This window comes from Carassius gibelio, chromosome A4 (genome assembly GCF_023724105.1).
Source record: "Carassius gibelio isolate Cgi1373 ecotype wild population from Czech Republic chromosome A4, carGib1.2-hapl.c, whole genome shotgun sequence".
NCBI classification, from domain to species: Eukaryota; Metazoa; Chordata; class Actinopteri; order Cypriniformes; family Cyprinidae; genus Carassius; species Carassius gibelio.
The window spans coordinates 31,027,415-31,046,089 of record NC_068374.1 but is presented as its reverse complement, the minus strand read 5'-3'; the positions used below and the strand labels follow the sequence as shown (position 1 = coordinate 31,046,089).

At 35.7% G+C, this 18,675-nt stretch overlaps 1 protein-coding gene across 2 annotated transcripts in view; it reads right to left on the bottom strand.

Moving 5' to 3' along the window:
* Window positions 1-449: 449 nt before the first annotated feature.
* LOC127977036 (carbohydrate sulfotransferase 11) overlaps window positions 450-18,675 on the bottom strand; it is a 35,026-nt gene continuing 16,800 nt past the window's right edge. For both annotated transcript variants that reach the window (XM_052581695.1, XM_052581686.1), the window contains exons 2-3: window positions 15,595-15,680; window positions 450-1,604 (exon numbers count right to left, since the gene is read on the bottom strand). In XM_052581695.1, coding sequence (XP_052437655.1) covers window positions 750-1,604; window positions 15,595-15,680 — 941 coding nt within the window. In that variant the 3' untranslated portion in view covers window positions 450-749. The remainder of the gene's footprint in view (window positions 1,605-15,594; window positions 15,681-18,675) is intronic.

Sequence of the window (18,675 nt, the reverse complement as noted above, 5' to 3'; positions counted from 1 at the left end):
CTTTAAAAATCCTTACTGAAGACCAACTGAGCGAGGAGGGGTTGTGGGAACAGTGTGCTTGAGGCCAGCCGGCAGTGACCTCTGACCTCCCGACTGCTACAGATGCTCCCTGACAAACCTAGTGGGTGGAGCCCCTGCCTGTCACTCACATTTAGACACGCCCCTTTCATGAAGGCACCATTCAATGCCTCTTTTTTATCTTCTTTTTTAGTGTGCACCTTTTAATTTGCACTGTATAAATACACATACACACACAAAGGCCGTCTGAGTATGGGAGAAGCGAGGGAACCTCCAAAGGGAACATGAAATTAGAAGTGGGGGACTGAAGTCAGAACAAGTCTGATTGTATCTGGAGACATATTATTAATCTAGGCGCTCCTTTCTGTGAAGCTTCAATTATGACGGCAGCGGCTGGTTGAGTATATTAATAGATAAACCATTTGAGCAGGTATAGCTCAGAATCTGTTATATTGCTTTTGATGTTTGGGAACAGGGGCCTTTACACTGGAAATGTACAATTCAATGGGCAAATACATTAGACTTCCGTCTCAAAAGACTTTCCAAGTTGTCCGCATCTGCAGTTGATCGATAGCTCTCATCTCGAAATAAACCAACCATCCGGATATAAATACGATTTTACATTGAGTGCTTGTTGATTCCCCCGCCTGTGTCTTTCAGCCATGGTCCTTCTCCCATTGCTCAACCTTGTTTGACAAGCTCGGAACGTGTGCGCGACTGCGTATGCGTGTTTACTGCAGTTTTAGGTAGCTGGGAGTGGAGTAGTTGAACATAAGAAAGTCCAGTTTGTAAAGTTGGTACAGCTGGCCTTGCTGCTGGGAGCTGATGTTGTTGAAAAACATGGCGGCCATTTGGTCGGTGGTACGGGTGGATTTGGCATAGGATGGGAAGCGCAAGGAGTCACCCACCCCTGCCAGTTTGAGCACATAGTTGGCGTCCTCCTCCAGAGTCTCGTATTTGCCCACTAGATCGTAGTGGATATGGCAGGGGTGGCAGAGCGAGTAGACCGTCTGCCAGTGTTCGTTGAGCGGAGCTTCTCTCTGCGTGCCCGGATCCACCAGGTACTCGGCGAACTCTTGGAATTTCACATCGGCGCCGCTCTGCAGTGCCTCGGTTGTTGCATTCTTGCGGTACCGCCGCACAATCTTCGTCCCATAGCGCTTGTGAAATGAGGTGTTGTATCGGAGCGTGAATTTGTTACGGTAGGCTGAAACCAACCGCTCGAAGGGCTCACGCACAAACAGAAACTTGAGGTAGCTCTTGAGCCGGTGGTTGATGTCGGGAATGCTGTACTGGTTTAGGGTTTTGAGGTTGGAGGGCACGTGGGCCTCGTTGGACGGGATCTCCATGGGGCCGCTGTACTTGCCCCGGCCACTCAGCACCATCATGACCCGCTTCCAGTTGGTGCAGGCCACCTTGGGGACGTAGCAGTAGATGAGCTCATGCTCCTCGTCCACCACAAAGTGCTTGAGGTCGCTGGGGGTCAGCACACGTCGCTTGCGGCTGGACGCGCTGTAGGCACGACATGTGTCCGCCATCTGATCACGCCGGGCCTGATGCAACACCGCCGCCGCAGAAAACTCAGCCTAGGAAAGAGAAGAAGAAAAGGGTCGATGGTATTAATAAGAAAACAGACAAAGTAGGTAGAACAGTAGATCATAGCTGGGGGTTGTTCAGTCCTGCTCCTAGAGGGCCAATATCATGCAATTAACTCCAACCAGCTCCAACACACATGCTTGGGAGTTTCTAGTGAGTCTGGTTACCTTGGTTAAGGTGTGTTTAATTAGGGTTGGAGCTAAACTCTAAAGTACAGTGGCCCTCCAGGAACAGGTTTGGACACCCCTGGCATCATTGGTTTATTTTTCAGGGAATGCTTCAAATGATAAAATGTAGACATTCCATGCAATTTATCGCTTTGGATAAAAGTGTCTGCCAAATGCATAAATGTGAATATAAATGTAAAGACTCATTTCCAATGTCCATATTTAAAGCTCTGTAAAGACCATAAATCAGCAGGCTGCCATAAAGGGGAAAGTTTTGCACAAGTCAGTATTATTAAAATCTTATCTTAAATCCTCTACGACAGGGACAATTAATTCTGCTGCCTTCCCACCGATTTGGGTTTTAACCCACCAGTTTAGTTTTAACATAACATCCTGTAACTCCAAATATTAGATGTGTTTAATTAGAGTAACATAACTGTGCAGGAGGGTTGAATATTAAAACATCCTTAATAATAATAGACTTTTATATTGTCCATTGTAAAAAAAAATTGTCCATTCCTACTTTTTATAACTATGACTGCCAATAAAACTACTTTGAATTAAATTTCAATTTCAAATTAACTTTTACAATCCTAAAAAAATACATTTTGATATAAGGTACAGTGCCTCGTTTTGGCCAAATTATGACATAGTAAAACAATCCAGAATGCAGTGATCAGAATGTGCTGCGACAAACTGAGGGAAAAATTCATACAAATTAGAGATTGTAAATATACCGTCCTGAAAGAGTTTAACCTAATTAAAATTGACTGTTTTACCCAATATTTGTGCATGATATTTAGCTTCGCATCATATTGATGTCAAATTCTGTTGCAATCAGTTGTAAGTCTCCCAGCGAGCAATGTTATTTTGTGGTGTTTATCCTATTAAAGAGTGCTCTTAAATTCCTGAACTTCTTCCACACTGTAACAAAAGCAGTGAACACACACCATCTCACCACATCAAACACACCAAAGACTTGTGAAATGTTCTGCTGAAGGCCTGTGGCAGTGAAAGTGGAATCTTGCTGAGCTGTGTGGACCCTTCCCTCAATCTGCTCAATAGGGGCCAAAAGTTAAAGGTCAGTCTTACAGGTCAGCGGTGAATTTCTATCTACTTGTCTGTCTGTCTATCCAAACTTTCAGAATTTCACTTTTTGTGTGAACTATTCCCATTTGAGTTGATCTTTAGTTGTTGAAATCGATATCTCTAGCTCTGGTTTCACTCGGTTTCATCAAGTTTCTTCATGTTGGATGTAATCTAACATTTACAAAGAGAATAGCAATGTACTTCTCTAAATCATTATTCAAACCTACAGCCACCCACATGCTCTGTCTCTTTGTGTGTGTGTGTGTGTGTGTGTGTGTGTGTGTCAGCCTCTTTCACTCTCTTTTATACACACCCACTCTCATCAGTTTAAGCACTCTATTCTAGTGGAATTTTCCCAGAGTTTTTGGCCAGTATCTGCGCTGACAGGTTTTAAGATACCTAGAATAAAGCACCATTGCAACACCTTATCAGCAGATAAATTCTTATGGAAACCGAAACTATGTCTTTGCATATACAGAGCATAAAATCAGGTTGTCTAGAAATATATTCTTAAAGGGTCAGTTCATGCAAAATTTATTGTCATTTACTCTCCTTCATGTTGTTTCAAAACTGAATGACTTTCTATCTTCAGTCTTCTGCAACTTTGTAAAATATATCACAGAAGTCCTGATATTGTACTTTTATGGTACTTTTTATCATTTCTGCAGCTTGTGAACATCCATCATCATCTGCCTTCTTTTATGGAAAAGAGCAGCATGAACATTCAACTAAACATCTACTTTTGTGTTCCACAGATAGAAGAAAGTCATACAGGTTGGAATGACACGAGGGTGAGTAAATAAAGACAATTTTCGCATGTGCTATTCCTTTTAATTTAAAAAAGGCAGCATGAAAGAATTAATTACAATGGATAAGCATAATAATCAATCATTCAGTAGCAGGGTAAAATTCGTAAAACTTTACACTGAGCTTCATCGGTAGCAGGACGGTGTCTGTATTTGGCAGAGCCATTCAAAATGCTGAGAGCTTTTCTCTGAAGCACGGTCTCTTTATACATATATAGCTAATGATATAGTGTCCACTCCGGTTCCTTCAGACACGTCAGGACTATGGTAATAGAAAAACCTTGATATAAAACTTAAGTGGATTTTCCAGCTATCATCCCTATATTGTGTTATAAATAGATAAAGTTGAAAGTGAACTCCATTATGCAGGGGTACAGATGGGATGTGTATATGATCATAAGCTATGTGTTGAGAGGGCTAACAAAAGCTACACGTCAATGACCAAAGTTACTTTCAGTCAGTCTGTGTTTGGGATTGAAAGTCACATTTACCAACAGATATGACTCTCAATGATCCCCTTCATACAACAGCTTACAGAAGCATCTCCGAGACTGTCTGTATGAATAAATAACTGAAGTCGAGCTCCTTTTAAAAAAAAACAAGAATCAAGGAGATGTTGCTATATTTTAAATAAATGTGTAATAATTTTATGAAAAGTAATAATAATGGTATAAAATTATTTGAAATAATTGTATTGAAATGAAATAAATTATTTCAAATATTATTATACTAAATATAAATAAATAATATATATTTATTGTTATAATATAATATTTATTTTTTATTAATTTTTCAGATTGAGTTTTTTTATTATTTTGCTAAATATATATATAAAATAAATCGATTTATTGCAGCAATGCTGTGCAACTAACTTCAAGTTTATCAGGTTCAAAAATGTTTTTCATATAGATTAATAGACCAAATTATTTTAAATATTTTCATAAATGTGTCAAACAAATGTGTGCATCAAAAATTATTTAAACTTTATATAAATTATTAATTTATTATCTATTTATTTTGATTCATCTTCAAAACATTGTAGTAAATAGTCTTTTTTATTGCAGCAATGTTAATGCAGTTAAATCAGGAGATATTATACACATATACAGTACACATCGCTCGTCTCCCTGAAATAACCCCCGACAAAACACATTCTGACCAGACTAGAAAGTCTTCACAATAAACTCTCAGATCATACTTTAAAAATTCATATTTGAGATCAGAATATTTAAGAGAGTCCCTTTGTTTATAGAATGAGGCTGTTTATAACTGAACTGTGAGTGAACAGAAGCGGATTCAGCACTGTATCCTAACTGAGGCTTCCGTCCACAGGATTTGCTATTTGTTCCTGCTCACACAGATCCAGCATCAATCTTCAACACACACTTTCACATTGTTATCACAGAGCAGACAACGATGCTGAGATATGGTCTCTCCCTCAGCCTATGTTTCCCTCAGTATCTCTGTCTCTCAGACAAAAACACGTTCACATGGTGCTCTGTCAGTCTGTAGACGCCCTGAGCTCATTTATTCCCAGCGCACCGACACAGCTAGCTGCTTTCCACTGCAATTAGATAGCTGGAATGCATTCACATTACAATAATACCAGAGCGACACACAAACACACACACACACATACAGATGCTCGCAGAAACTCTGGCAGAGGTTTGTGGCAAAGAAAAACAGACATATTTGCATACAGTAGCAAAATGCATTAATACAAATTCAGCATACAGTAATTGTGAATTATTTGATAAACAAATATGTCGAATAACAAGTAAAAGTGAGTAGATGATGTGAGTATTCGGCTGGTCATGTGATCTCAAAATGTTGAGATATGTAAAATAAAGCAGCTTTTATTAGGCTACTGATATGATCTGAACCATATTTTTTCCCCCCAAAAGTACTCTTAATTTCTTTACGTGTTAAATTTTAATGAGGAAAACTTGACTGCACGCACCTTTAATGAGATTCAAATCCCACAGTAAAACACAGCTGGCAGTAGCCTGCGGTAATTGTAACATTTTGTCAAGTCGATACGCTACAACAGAGCTTTGATATGCGTAAGTGTGTTTGAGGTACGGTTGTGTTTGTGCGCCGTGCATTTATCTTCACTACGTTCAGGCTTTCCTGAAATCCAAAAAGAATCCAAAACACCAAAACACAAGAGGCAAACATGAGCAAAGCATTAATAATCATACATTCAAAGAATCTGTTTGCCCACAAGAGAAAGCAGCGGGGTGTTTCTTAAATATATTAGCACTTTTGGCCCTGCAGAAGTTTAGAAAGCAAACTCTTGAAAATACTTTTCACACTCTAATTTACTTAATTTGTCTATTAATAATAGTTAATATTAATATTAATTAATATTAATATCCCTGGGAACACATGTTAAGTAATAATTGATAGCCTGAATGCACTGTAAGTCACTTTTGGATAAATTTAATTTAATTTAATTTAATTTAATTTAATTTAATTTAATTTAATTTAATTTAATTTAATTTAATTTAATAATGATAATCCTCTGAAAAATAGTTTTGCCTAGGCAAATTTCAAATTCATTATAAGATATTCAGTATTATTTATTAAGATATTATTAATTTTCTTTTAATATTTTAACTATATATATATATATATATATATATATATATATATATATATATATATATATATAATTTATTTATGGTAATATCAATATTATAACACATAACAACTGAGATGAAGGTAAATGTGGTCAACTTTTTAGAATTTTGGTTCACACTTAAATAGATTTTTCTCAGTAACTGTTGTTATTTGTGCAAAAAAATTAATAAAATATAAATATTTGTCAGTCTTTTATATTAATGTTTTTATTTTTATAGTTGTATGCATATAATTGATGCAGTTTTATGCTAATTTAATAATTTTATGATTGTTAACCATATGATGGATTTTATTTATGTTGAAATCTGTTAGTTTGCATAAAAATCGACCTGCGGCCATAGCTGAAGAAACACACACTAACGTCTCACTGAAAGTTCGCTGCTGCTTTTCAGGAGATTGATTCTCGGTCACTGAGGTCATGATTTGACCCCGCGACCCGACGACCTCGGAAGCTCTCAGACTTGGTTTATAAGCATGAGATGAATTATTAAAGAAAGTCAAAGCCTTGCCTCCATCTGTCCTCATGCTAAGATTTATCATCCATTTATATGAGCTGAGAGAGAGAGTTTAGCACACTCAGAGGGCTTAAGTTTAATTTAGAGAACTAAAGAGTGTAAAGATTTCAGAATTTTATTCATATTAGTTTGCACTTCTGCACTTCATAATATATGCATTAACATTTATATTATATTGTGGCGAGTGGGTCGGGGCCGAGAGGCGTGGGAACGAGGAGTGAGGCCAGGTGTAGTGATTGGAGATGAGCTACACCTGCGCCCCACCGCCAGTATCGAGTCCCATGTAGGAGATGGAAGGATATAAAACTGGAGCGACTATAGTGAAGGACGAGAGAGGACCAGGCCTGGGACATTATTTTATGTGTTTGCTTTTTATTTGCCCCTCACGGCGACTGACGCGCTGTGTTTATTTTTGGCATTAAAGTCTTTATTTGATTGTGCGCCGGTTCCCACCTCCTTCTTCCCGATGTATATGGAGTTTTTATCGTTACATATATTATATTATATTATTTGTTAACACACATAATATGCTATATGACAGAAACCGTAAATGTAAATGATTTCTGCGTAATTTTCAGCATCATTACTCCAGGCTTCAGTGTCACATGATCCTTCAGAAATCAAGCAAATATGCTTATTTGGCGCTCAGATATTATAATTATTATTGATATTCAATTATTTACAGTGGTTATGGTTATCATTGCTGAAAACAGTTTTTGCTGCTTAATTTATTTTATTATGTAACTTTTTTTTTTTCATTGTTTTGCTGAAAAATTTCCAAATAGAAATCTTCTGAGCAATATAAATGCCAACTTAATCTAGGCTGCCCATGTTGAAAACAAGTATTAATTAAAATAATAATAATAATTATTATTATATCTTACATAACGTTTGAATGGTAGTATATCACGGTTTCACAAAATATTAAGCAGCAAAAACTCTGTCCGAGATTTATAATAATCAAACATATTTCTTGAGATCCAAATCAAATACATTAGTTTGTTTTTCAACGACTGATCATCTCAATCACATCATGCAGAAATTTGAGCACACTTGGTGCTGATACACAGGAAGTTTCTCCTTATCTTTCTTATCATTCATCCATTACAGAATGCACCCGTCAGGCGGGCAGCGGCTGTTGCCGTGGCGATGATGATGATGATGATGATGACTCATGCCTGCTGCGCTGAGTCCAGCTGAGTGCTGCACTAGTTCGTGTGCCCGTGCGTCTGTCTGTATTTGCTCAGTAAACACCAAACTGCATGCCAGCTCTCAGAGTCCAGCTCTGCGAGACAGTTAATACCTCTTTCAGCTGTCGCATGCACATATTCATACACACTCGCGCTGCTGATAAAGCTGTCCTTGTGCGTCTCTCCCCCTCACACTCAGTCCCAGCAGTCCCAGATTCAATGCGCTGCTCGTCTTGACTGATCTCTTGTCTGTCTCTTAAAGCGGAGAGCTTGATTTAGTGCTGCTGCAGTAAAACTGATCCCGAGTCAACGAGAAGAGGAGAAAGAGACAAACGCGCTTCTGCCCGCAAACCCTCATTCACAAGAGACCAAATCAACTTTTCCAAACTGTAAAAGCTGAAGCAACTTTTCCATGATTTTCGCAAACAGCCACACAGCAGGGATGAACTCCTCCTTTCTCATAAAAACACCAGTTTACACTTTTAACAGCCTACTAAATTGATGATGACGTTCCAGAGTTACATCATAGTATGACTCTATTATTGCATCATCCCACAATACAATCAATGCCTTTACTGTGGATATTTTTCATATTTTGTTTATGCTCATACTTAAAATAAGGGATTTAAACAAATGAAAAACACTTATTTAAAAAAACGTATATATATTGCTTGAAGAAATTGCTTAGTGTCAAGTAATGATGTGACTTCCTTTGACCTCTAGTGAGTATCTAATAGAGGGGTATATGAACGCCACTGAGAGAGAGAGAGGGAGTGAATGGGTGAATGGGTGCAGTGTTGAATGCCCTAAGCGCTCAAACAGGAAGTTTCCACTGGCTCTGCCCGACACTGCCAATGTGTCCTTTCTACTGGCCAGGTACACACACACACGCACACACGTGAACTCACAGGGTGCTGCATTGAGAGGTTGAGTTAAAAGTTTAAGGGAAATGCTACCATGTGCGCTGGCAGTGTGTGATAGAGGATTATGGGATACCTCTAGAGTGATGTAAGACTGTTACACTAGTATTGAAGAAGTTACTTTGAAATGAAGCTTTAAAATGAAGCTTTACTTTAAAATGTTATATGTGTGTGTATATATATATATATATATATATATATATATTTATATATATATATATATATATATACATATATATATATATATAAATATATATATATATATATATATATATATATATATATATATATATACATATATATATATATATATAAATATATATATATATATAAATATATATATATATATATATATATATATATATATACATATATATATATATATATATATATATATATATATATATATATATATATGACAAACTGAAATAAAGTAAAAAAAGATCTATTTTTTTTGTTTAGTTTAAGAACTACAGGGACTAAAACTAAAAATTAAAACTTAATAAAAACTATATTGACATTTTAAAAAATAATAAAAAATAGGAAAAACTTTTTAAAAATTATTATTATATATTATCTATATATATATATATATATATATATATATATATATATATATATATATATATATGCACATTATATATTTATATTTTAAACTTTACAATTAAAATTGAAACAGAAATAAAATAAAAAAAATTCATTACAAATATTAACAATATACATTTTAAATATATGTATACATAGTTAATATTTGTATGTATATTAAATATTATAATTAAAATATTTGTACATTCATGTATATTTGATAATATGAATTTAATCATATAAGATATATTCTGGTATGTAATTGATATGCTTTTTATTGTTTTGTGTTTTTTCAATATATTTTATGTATAAATTATTTAAAGGAGCTATACATTATATACCTGAATCGAAAAAGTCACAAACAGTATTTTTACGGAATATTTTATTTTGCTACTAAATATGCAGAGAGTACACAAATAAGTTGTATAAATGTTTCCCTCCAAACCAGCTAAGTAGAATTAAGCTTTCAAATTAAATGACTTACTAAAATTGAATTAAAGTTGAAATATTTATTTAAGTTAGAAGCTTTGCTACGTTTCATTAGTTATTCACTGTGTAGATGTGGACACACACCCTCTTTTACCCCAATCCACCTCACCAGAAAAACCTGCTTTAAGATAAACAAATAAAACCACGCATTTCCCACTGAGCCAGCGAAAGAGACTCATACAGAGGACAAGGAGAAGCGAGGGAGGGTGGGAGTACCAGTGAAAGAGAGAGAGATCCTGAGAAGTCAAAGTCAAGCCAGTGATTTTCCACCTCTCGCACCTGAAAAGCATCTTACACTGAGCTACAGAGACAAGTGGCATAGAGGAGTTCAGTTCAGTGAGTTCACAAACTAATGTGTGCTGCTGCGTGCTGAGGGAAATACGAGACATCTGATGCTTTGATTATAGTTCTCCTCTCAAGAGTTTAAACGTAATGAAAGGCTGCCTGAACTTTCACCAGATTATCAAAGACTCCCTCAAACACACATACAAAGGGTATACAAACTTAGATTATACTGTATATGATTTCAGTATATATTGTGTGTGTGTGTGTGTTTAAATGATCTATATAATCTAAAGTAAACAGTTTTGCTTTTCCAAATTTACTTTAAATTTACACTTAGATTTATTCCTCTTTATTATAGCTATATATAATAAAATAATTTATTTTAAATATATGCTTAGATTTATTTATCTTTATCATATATATATATATATATATATATATATATATATATATATATATATATATATATATATATATATATATATATATATATATATATATGTATGTATATATACATACATATTTAAGAAAGTAATTGAGATTCCAATAGAATATCTACAGAATATATTACTGATAAAATGAAGACTTTAAATTTTAAAATAGCAGAATCTAGTGGAATAAAAAAAAGCTTATATTTATTTTATAATTTTACTTAATTAAATAAAAATAAAACAGTGAGCTAATTTATTGTGCACTTCAGTGAACCTGAAACTAAAGCCACAAGTCTCCGCTCTGTACTCCAGTGTTTTGTCCCACAGCAAAGCCACATGTCCGTAAACATCTGAATATGGAATGCTGCAAATGACTCTGACAGTAAAAGAAAGTGTGAGGATTTTTAAAGGCCAGTGAAACTGATTCCGAGAAGAGAGTGTGAAATATATGTGGCAGTTTGTGGGTTCTTTGCGTCAGATTCACTATGATAAGGTGCTTGTCTAATCTTGCATCTTCTCATGTTTTCGTAATTGTTTGTGATGTTTGGGGTGTGTGCAGCCCTCAGGTGTTACCCATCACTCTCACTCTCACTCTCACGCACACACACACACACACACACACAGTTGAAATCAAGCATCTGTGTGATGAAGGGCAGAAGAGCGCTTAGACACAGTGAAGTATGACAGCTGTCAGCCAACCTCTATAGACTCGCTCAACCATTCCCACGATCCCTCTCTTCCTCTCAAACTGATACATCAGCAGTGCCTTTGATATTTGGATCAGTCATTTCTGAAACATGATCTTACATGATACGATCACTCAGGTTTAATATCATAATTCTTTTCATTTATTTACTCACCCTTCAGTTGTTCCAAACCTCTATTAATTTCATTCAGCTGTTGAACAGTTGATGGTAGCCATTCAAAAAAATTTATTTTGTGTTCAGCAGAAAGAAAGAAACTTGGTTTGGAAAAAGTGGAGAATGAGTAAATGAAGACAGGATTTTAAATGGTTCCACTTTAGAATTTCAATGTTTAAGTCATTTTTTTTTCCTGTTTAGCTTCTATTTAGCTTTATAATAATAATAAAAAAATTGTCATTTTAGTAATGCAACCTAAAAAAAATGTAGTTTTTGAAAGTTTATAAATTCTTTTATTTTATTCCAGATAAGTTTAAAAAAAAATTTTTTTTCTTATTTTCATTAGAATTTTAAGTTAAGGAAAATTACAGTAAAATAGTTTTAACCCAGAATGCATTGCAATGAGCTCATTAAACAAACAAACAAAATACTGAATAAGTTTCCAAAATGCATGTGACAAGAAAATTAACTCAAAGTGGCAAAAATCTGATTCAATTCTGTTGATGATCTCACAAAGCATTCTGGTATAATAAAAATGTATACGATAAAACAGATTTCCCAGAATGCACTGTGATAGGTGTAGGGGAAAATAATAAAAATAAGAATGGCCATTTAGAATCATACTGTATTACAGTGAAAGTATCTGCTTAAACATGGTCTTTTTATGCTTATGTGTATTATGTTAACATCAAGAGTTTCCTGTACGCTTCCGTTAAAGTCCATGCAAAGGGAATTCAGAGAATTATTATAAATGTAGTTTTCACACAGTGCATTGCTCTAAAGTCCCTAACAAGCCAAATAAAGCTGATGAAATACTACTCATGATTTTTATGATTATGCATCTGTGCTGAATTTCCACACATTGCTAGACTTAAAGCCAAGCTGCACATCTCTCGGGGTGTCCTCATTAGGGCTGAGATGGTAACATTTACAGAGCAGATGATTCTTGGACCGTCCTGCTCATTCACACAAGAAAGAGAGCACAAGCGTTCGGCAGATGAGTGAAAGTCTCATTACCCAGCAGGGTCAGTAAAAGCCGAACAGTGGCACATTACAGCCTGACTAAAAAGCTTTGCTGAGGGCGAACAGCCTGTAAAAGAATAACAGCGAGGGAGAGAGAGAGTATAATCTGCTATAATAGTCTCAGTGTAATAGTTTTAGTACCTGTCATAGTTTCTGGTGGAATAATAAAAGCTGTGTTGCGTTTTACTGCATGCTGTATGTATATACAGTATGGTGCTTGTTGAACATTACAACATCATACTGTATAAGTAGTGTACAGTGTTCTAGCCTATTAAGTGCACACTTCAGCTTTATCTGAGTGCCAATAACCTGAATCTCCTGTATAGTGTTTCTAGTCCGCATGAATGTGGCTGCTTTCACAGTAAAGCTACTTAAACTTACATGCAACTGTTGAGCGAGCTAAGGGTATTGAAATTCAAAAGATAGGCAACGGCCTTTCTAAATGTACCCCGTAAAAGTGTCTCCAAATCTCAATGGGACTCTGTTGCCTTTATGCGTATCATATGGCAAATGCTGCACGAGTGGTTAAAAACTAAGCCTCAAATTTGTGGAAAAATGAATGGAACTTTACATGTGCCGCTGCATATGGAAACATAGTTTAAATATACTGTACATGTATTCAGACTCGCTTAGAATCCACCGGGGATTGAGCTCAGTTTAAAAGCTTGAATTTACATCAGAACAAGTGTGTGTGTATGTGTGTGTGTGTGTGTGAGGGGGTGGTTGGGTTTTGTCCACATTGAGGGGAACAAAAGTTCCTACAAGGATAGTAAACCTGAAATGAACTACATGTGAAGAGCAGCCAATGGTCACAAAGAGGAAAACTGTGTATTAAACATAGTAAATAATGTATGAATGAAAGTTAAAAGAATATTCTGTGTTCAGCACAAGTTAATCTCAATTGACAATATTTGTAACCAGCCATGGTTGCAGAGATTCATTTATAATGCAAGTGAATGAGGCCAACTATTTTGAGGACTTGGCAGAAATGTGAATCTTAACATTTTATAAAAGCAATTTACAGTGGATTATTCTTTTAAAACATATTTTTAGTGCTGTTAACCTGTTTAAATCCTTTTACAGTCGTTTTAGAGTTTATAGTGTTCCGTTGTAATGGCGACAAAGCTGTAAAACTGGATATAGGTTTATTAAAAAGGTTAGTGAAGTGATCTTTTTCACATTAAAATCACGTTGACATGCATTTTGGCTGTCAGAAATGTAGAGTTCAGTACAAGTTCTTCTCAGTCGACATTTGTAGCATAAAAAAATCGAGGTTGCAGTGATGCACTTGCAATAGAAGTGAATGGGGACCAGTTTTATGGGACTTAAAAAGCGTGAACCTGTATAAATAATCATTTTATAGTCATTTGGGGGTTTTAGAGTTTATGGCATTCCACTGTAGGTTTTTTTTTTCTTTTCTTTTTTTCTGGTGCAATGCAAGTTCATCCCAATCAACAGCATTTTACAACAGAAGTGAATGGATAATGTGATAAATGTGAATCTTATTGTTCTAGAAAAGCTATGTTGAAACTATGATTTGTGCTGCATGTTTAAATGATATCTTGTGGTTTAAGGGTTTATCGTTCTTCTGTCATGGCAGTGAAGTTGTAAAACTGGAGATAAGTTTATACAGAAAAGCTTAGTCAGAGATGTTTTCACAGGAAAATCATGTTAACACACATGTTGTTTGCGTCTTGTGTCTACACTATTGAAACAGAGAGAATTTGAACATATTGAGATTGACTTCCATTGTGTGTAAATGTAATTCATTTTTGTGGTAATTAAAATTGTGCTACAAATGCTGTTTATTGATCTTAACTTGTTCTGAGGCCAGAATATGTCTTTGAGGAATAGAAAATATAATTAGCTCAGTATAAATACTTTTGAAGTCGATAAAAAGACGTGTGTGTGTGTGTGTGTGTTTGTGTGTGTGTAGTGCCAGTCTAGACCACCTACTGCTTGTGCTGTGACATTTCAGAGCTGTCGGCTTCCTTTACGTGCAAAATGTTTTGACAGCACTGAGCCTGATTTCTCAAGGTGAAATTGTTTTCGAACATGAGATGAAAACACTATTACAGCTACACCTTCATTTCCTGCTGTCTGTGGAACAGGACGGTCGGTTGGGCGACAGAGAACAGACAGGCTATGCGATCAATCACTGAAAGGTGGAGGTGGGTGGAAATATGCAGGAAGATCAGCATACGAAATAAGAGAGAGGGATGAAATTAAACCAGATGAAATTCAATCCTGGCATATTGTTGGCTTTGAGGAGAGGATCTGCTGGGCTGAGCTGTAGATGTGCATTGTTTACATTGGAAATGAAATGTGTTTCCTTAGTATCATACTCAAGCATTCCAGTGGAGGTCCAGAGGTTATTTTTTTTTCCTGCTGACCTCAATCCAGGAAATGTATAGTCACGTGAAATCAAATTTTCATTAATATTTCCCCCCTCCCGCCTTCATTTTTTAATGTAACGTCAATATTTCACAGTCCAATCAATCCCAGTTCATTTCTGATTTATTCACTGGATTTCAGAATGAATTTGAACTGCCTGTGAATGATTTTTGAAACAAACAAACAAAAAAATATTTTCATAAGTTGTAAATAAGATTATTGGATGTAAATAATAATATAAATATTCTTATAAATATAAATTGATATAAATATAAATTAAACTAAAAGATTATTGGAGTTTGTTTTTACTTTTACTTAATTTCTGCTTTCTTAGTTTTTATGTTTAACGTAAAGTAACGTGTATATATATATATATATATATATTGTTAACAGTTATGTACATTTGAATATTTTTTGTTACATTTTATGTTATTTAGTTAATGTTTATCACATAATTTTAGTGTCATGTGTGTAACACTATATTTTTATTTAAACATTTTCCCCAGGATATTTTTACAGCGTATGCGATTATCTACAATCCCCTAAACTGATATGTGTAGCATAGGATCCAGCGTTCTGATACCTGTGTGGGATTGTACAGCTCCTGTAGGGCGTTCCTGGAGCCTTTCCGGCAGCATCCCTCCGCCGCGAACGGATTCCGCCTCATAACTGCAACGAAGACAAAGAGAGAGACAGATGGACAATTAGAGTAACCAATCACCAACTGACAGGAGCAAACTCAACCAATCCCGACAAGGCGGGATTCACTGAAGCGATATGAAGTGTTCATATGGCCACTTGAACACACACACACACACACACTCACACACACTTGACTGAATGGATGCTCATTAAAAGGGCAAGTCTTTAATAATGCAAAGCCATCCAACACATCTCCATATAAACAATACCTTTAATTTCAAGTCACTGCCTCAAAACACACACATCTCTAGAGTGTGTACAGTACTGTATGTTGCAATCGATGAATGATTTAAGCATGCTAATGCATGTGTAGATGCTCTGCCATGTCGTAGCTGACAGTAATAGTTTTATACAGTTTGTCTCTCAGCAGCGAGTCCGCAGAGAGTGACCGGCACTGCTGAAATTACACTACATGAAAGCTAATGACCAGCACTGCTGAAATGGGGCCCTATGAAAGCAGTCTCTGTGCTTAGATTGAGACTGACAGATTTAGTACTACATTGGTTCGTTTATTCACTCTCATGTAACATTATCTTGACTTATAGTGTGTATTTGTGTTATGTTAAGAGTCGTATGTGTTTGCGCACGGCACACAGAAAGCATTGTTTAAAAGTGTGTTAATGCCTGTAAGTGCACAGTGTTCTCAGAGCGTCTGATATCTTACGGTTTAATCCAGCTAGAGGTAAGGGAACCGAATGAAACTGAGACCGCTGGGAACGAGAGATGAAAGGAAAACGAGAGTGACGGAGGAACAGAAAGGATGTGTTAATGAGGGATAGAGAGACTACTGGACAAGAACCAGACAGTTTGGATCAGGGGGTCGACAACCTGAGGGTTTGTCATTAACGCGTCAGTGATAGCGGGAGATGGGTTTATGTGATTTAATTGGCCGTTTTAGAAATGTTCAAATCCCTCGCACCTGCATGCCAGTTTTTCGCTCGCTCATATGAGGAAGTAATCCTTCTTCATAGTTGTGCAGTCTGTTATATTTAGTGTAAATACGCTCACATGGAAACCGAACCACCGAATTTGAAAACCTGTCATTCAGGTTTTGCGCAACACTCACCATTTCCCTGTATTTTAAGAATTGTGGCTAATAGAACAGAAGTATGCAGATTCTACCTTAGCCAGGTTATGAAACCAAAAACAACTTTCGCCCTGTCATATATGACACTTTCACATGAAAAGTGTTGTCATCCACTTAACAAAGGAAAGTACTTTATATGACTTCATCCAACAAGCACGCAAGATTCTTTGTTACTAGCAAATTCATACCCATTTTATTTGGTCATGCATTGGCCATTTTGAAATAAACGGCATTTTTAATCATTCATGTTTCCAAAACATTGTTTTTTCCATTGTGTCAGTTTTAAAAGTTACCAGAAATCTTGTAGATGGCAACTTAAGATACTTTTTTGGGGATAGTTTTGGGGGAATTTGAATAATTATTGGTTTTTCCATTGCGTCAGGTTGAAAAGTGACCAGAAATCTTGCTGATGGCCAGTGAAGATGTACTTTTTCTCTGGATCATTTTGTAAGAATTTGAAAAACTCCAAGCAGTAAAATCGAATTTGTAAGAATTTTGTTCATTTCCGTTGTTTCCAATGTAGTTTAAAAACTTCCACAAATCCTGATGAGTCATTTCTTTGCATAATTTTGTGAGATTTTAAATTCATATTGCATATTTAAATGAAAAGGTGATGTAAGCTGTCCAAACAATGAAAGAAAAGTAGAATTATTTCATGTTATTTTTGCAATTAATTTGGCAACATTCTGTTTAAATATATTATCAAATGTAACTTATTTCAGAAATTATTTATTTTAGGATTATTTGATTGATAGAAAATTAAAAAGTACAGATTTTATTTGAAATATATTAATATTTTGTAACATAATAAATGTCTTTATTGTCACTTTTGATTAATTGAATGTGTTCTTGCAGTATAAAGGTATTAATTTATTCTTGACCTCAAATACTGGCCTTATTTAGCCTGCTAACTCATTACAACCAGAGACAATGGTCTGCAAACAAAGTGTGTCTAAGTGTTTGTCTGAGATTCAATATGGGTTCACTCTGCCTGAGCATGCACTAAAATGATCCCACCTGTGCCTAGGTGAATTGTGCTGTTATTCAATCATTTGTCCACTGGACACACCCCCCCTCCGCTGCTGACCTTCAGCTCACCCGCTTCATCAAACAGTTGGCCATTGTTTGTGGCAAACCATGAAGTAGGCAGCATTATGAATATTAAGCTGTAAAGATCTAAAGCTATACACATTGATGAAATGTCCTCGCTGCTGATAGATGCGGAACTAATGGCAATATTTAATCCCAGAGAGCCGGGAAACTAACGAACCTGAGGTACAGAGATATTGTTTATTCCAAGGGGAAATCGAAAGACTAAATGAGCAAAGCAAGAATGTTTTTGCATCCTAAACTCATCAGCAATCAAACTTTAAAGCCAATGAACAAGAGAAAGGAGCTCTGAATAATATATAGATGTTAATGTAAAAGCTCTAAAAGGCTTGATTGTTAACTAGCCCAGCTGTACGCATGACCTTGAGTTGCTCATTCCCAGCAGGCCTGTTTCCTCTGAGCCATGAGCACACAGTCACATATCTGCAGCCATCCATCAGCCGAGGATTATGGTATACTGGAGGATTAATCTGTCTCTATCTAGCCGTAACATACTCTAAAACACATCAGTTCCCTTATCACCGCTCCGAGCAAACAAAACCATAAGTCAGACTGCAACTAAAATACACTCACTCATAAAACGGCATATACAGTAACAAAAAGGATGTTTTCTGTCAATAAAGATGACAAAGCTCCATCTGGATAAATACAGGCCATTAGACATTTTTTTGTTGAAAATACTAGGGCTCTTGATTGATTATAAAGAAATGCAATTTATATGATACGCTGTATAATTAATAAAAGCACTAGAAAGTAATTCAAAAA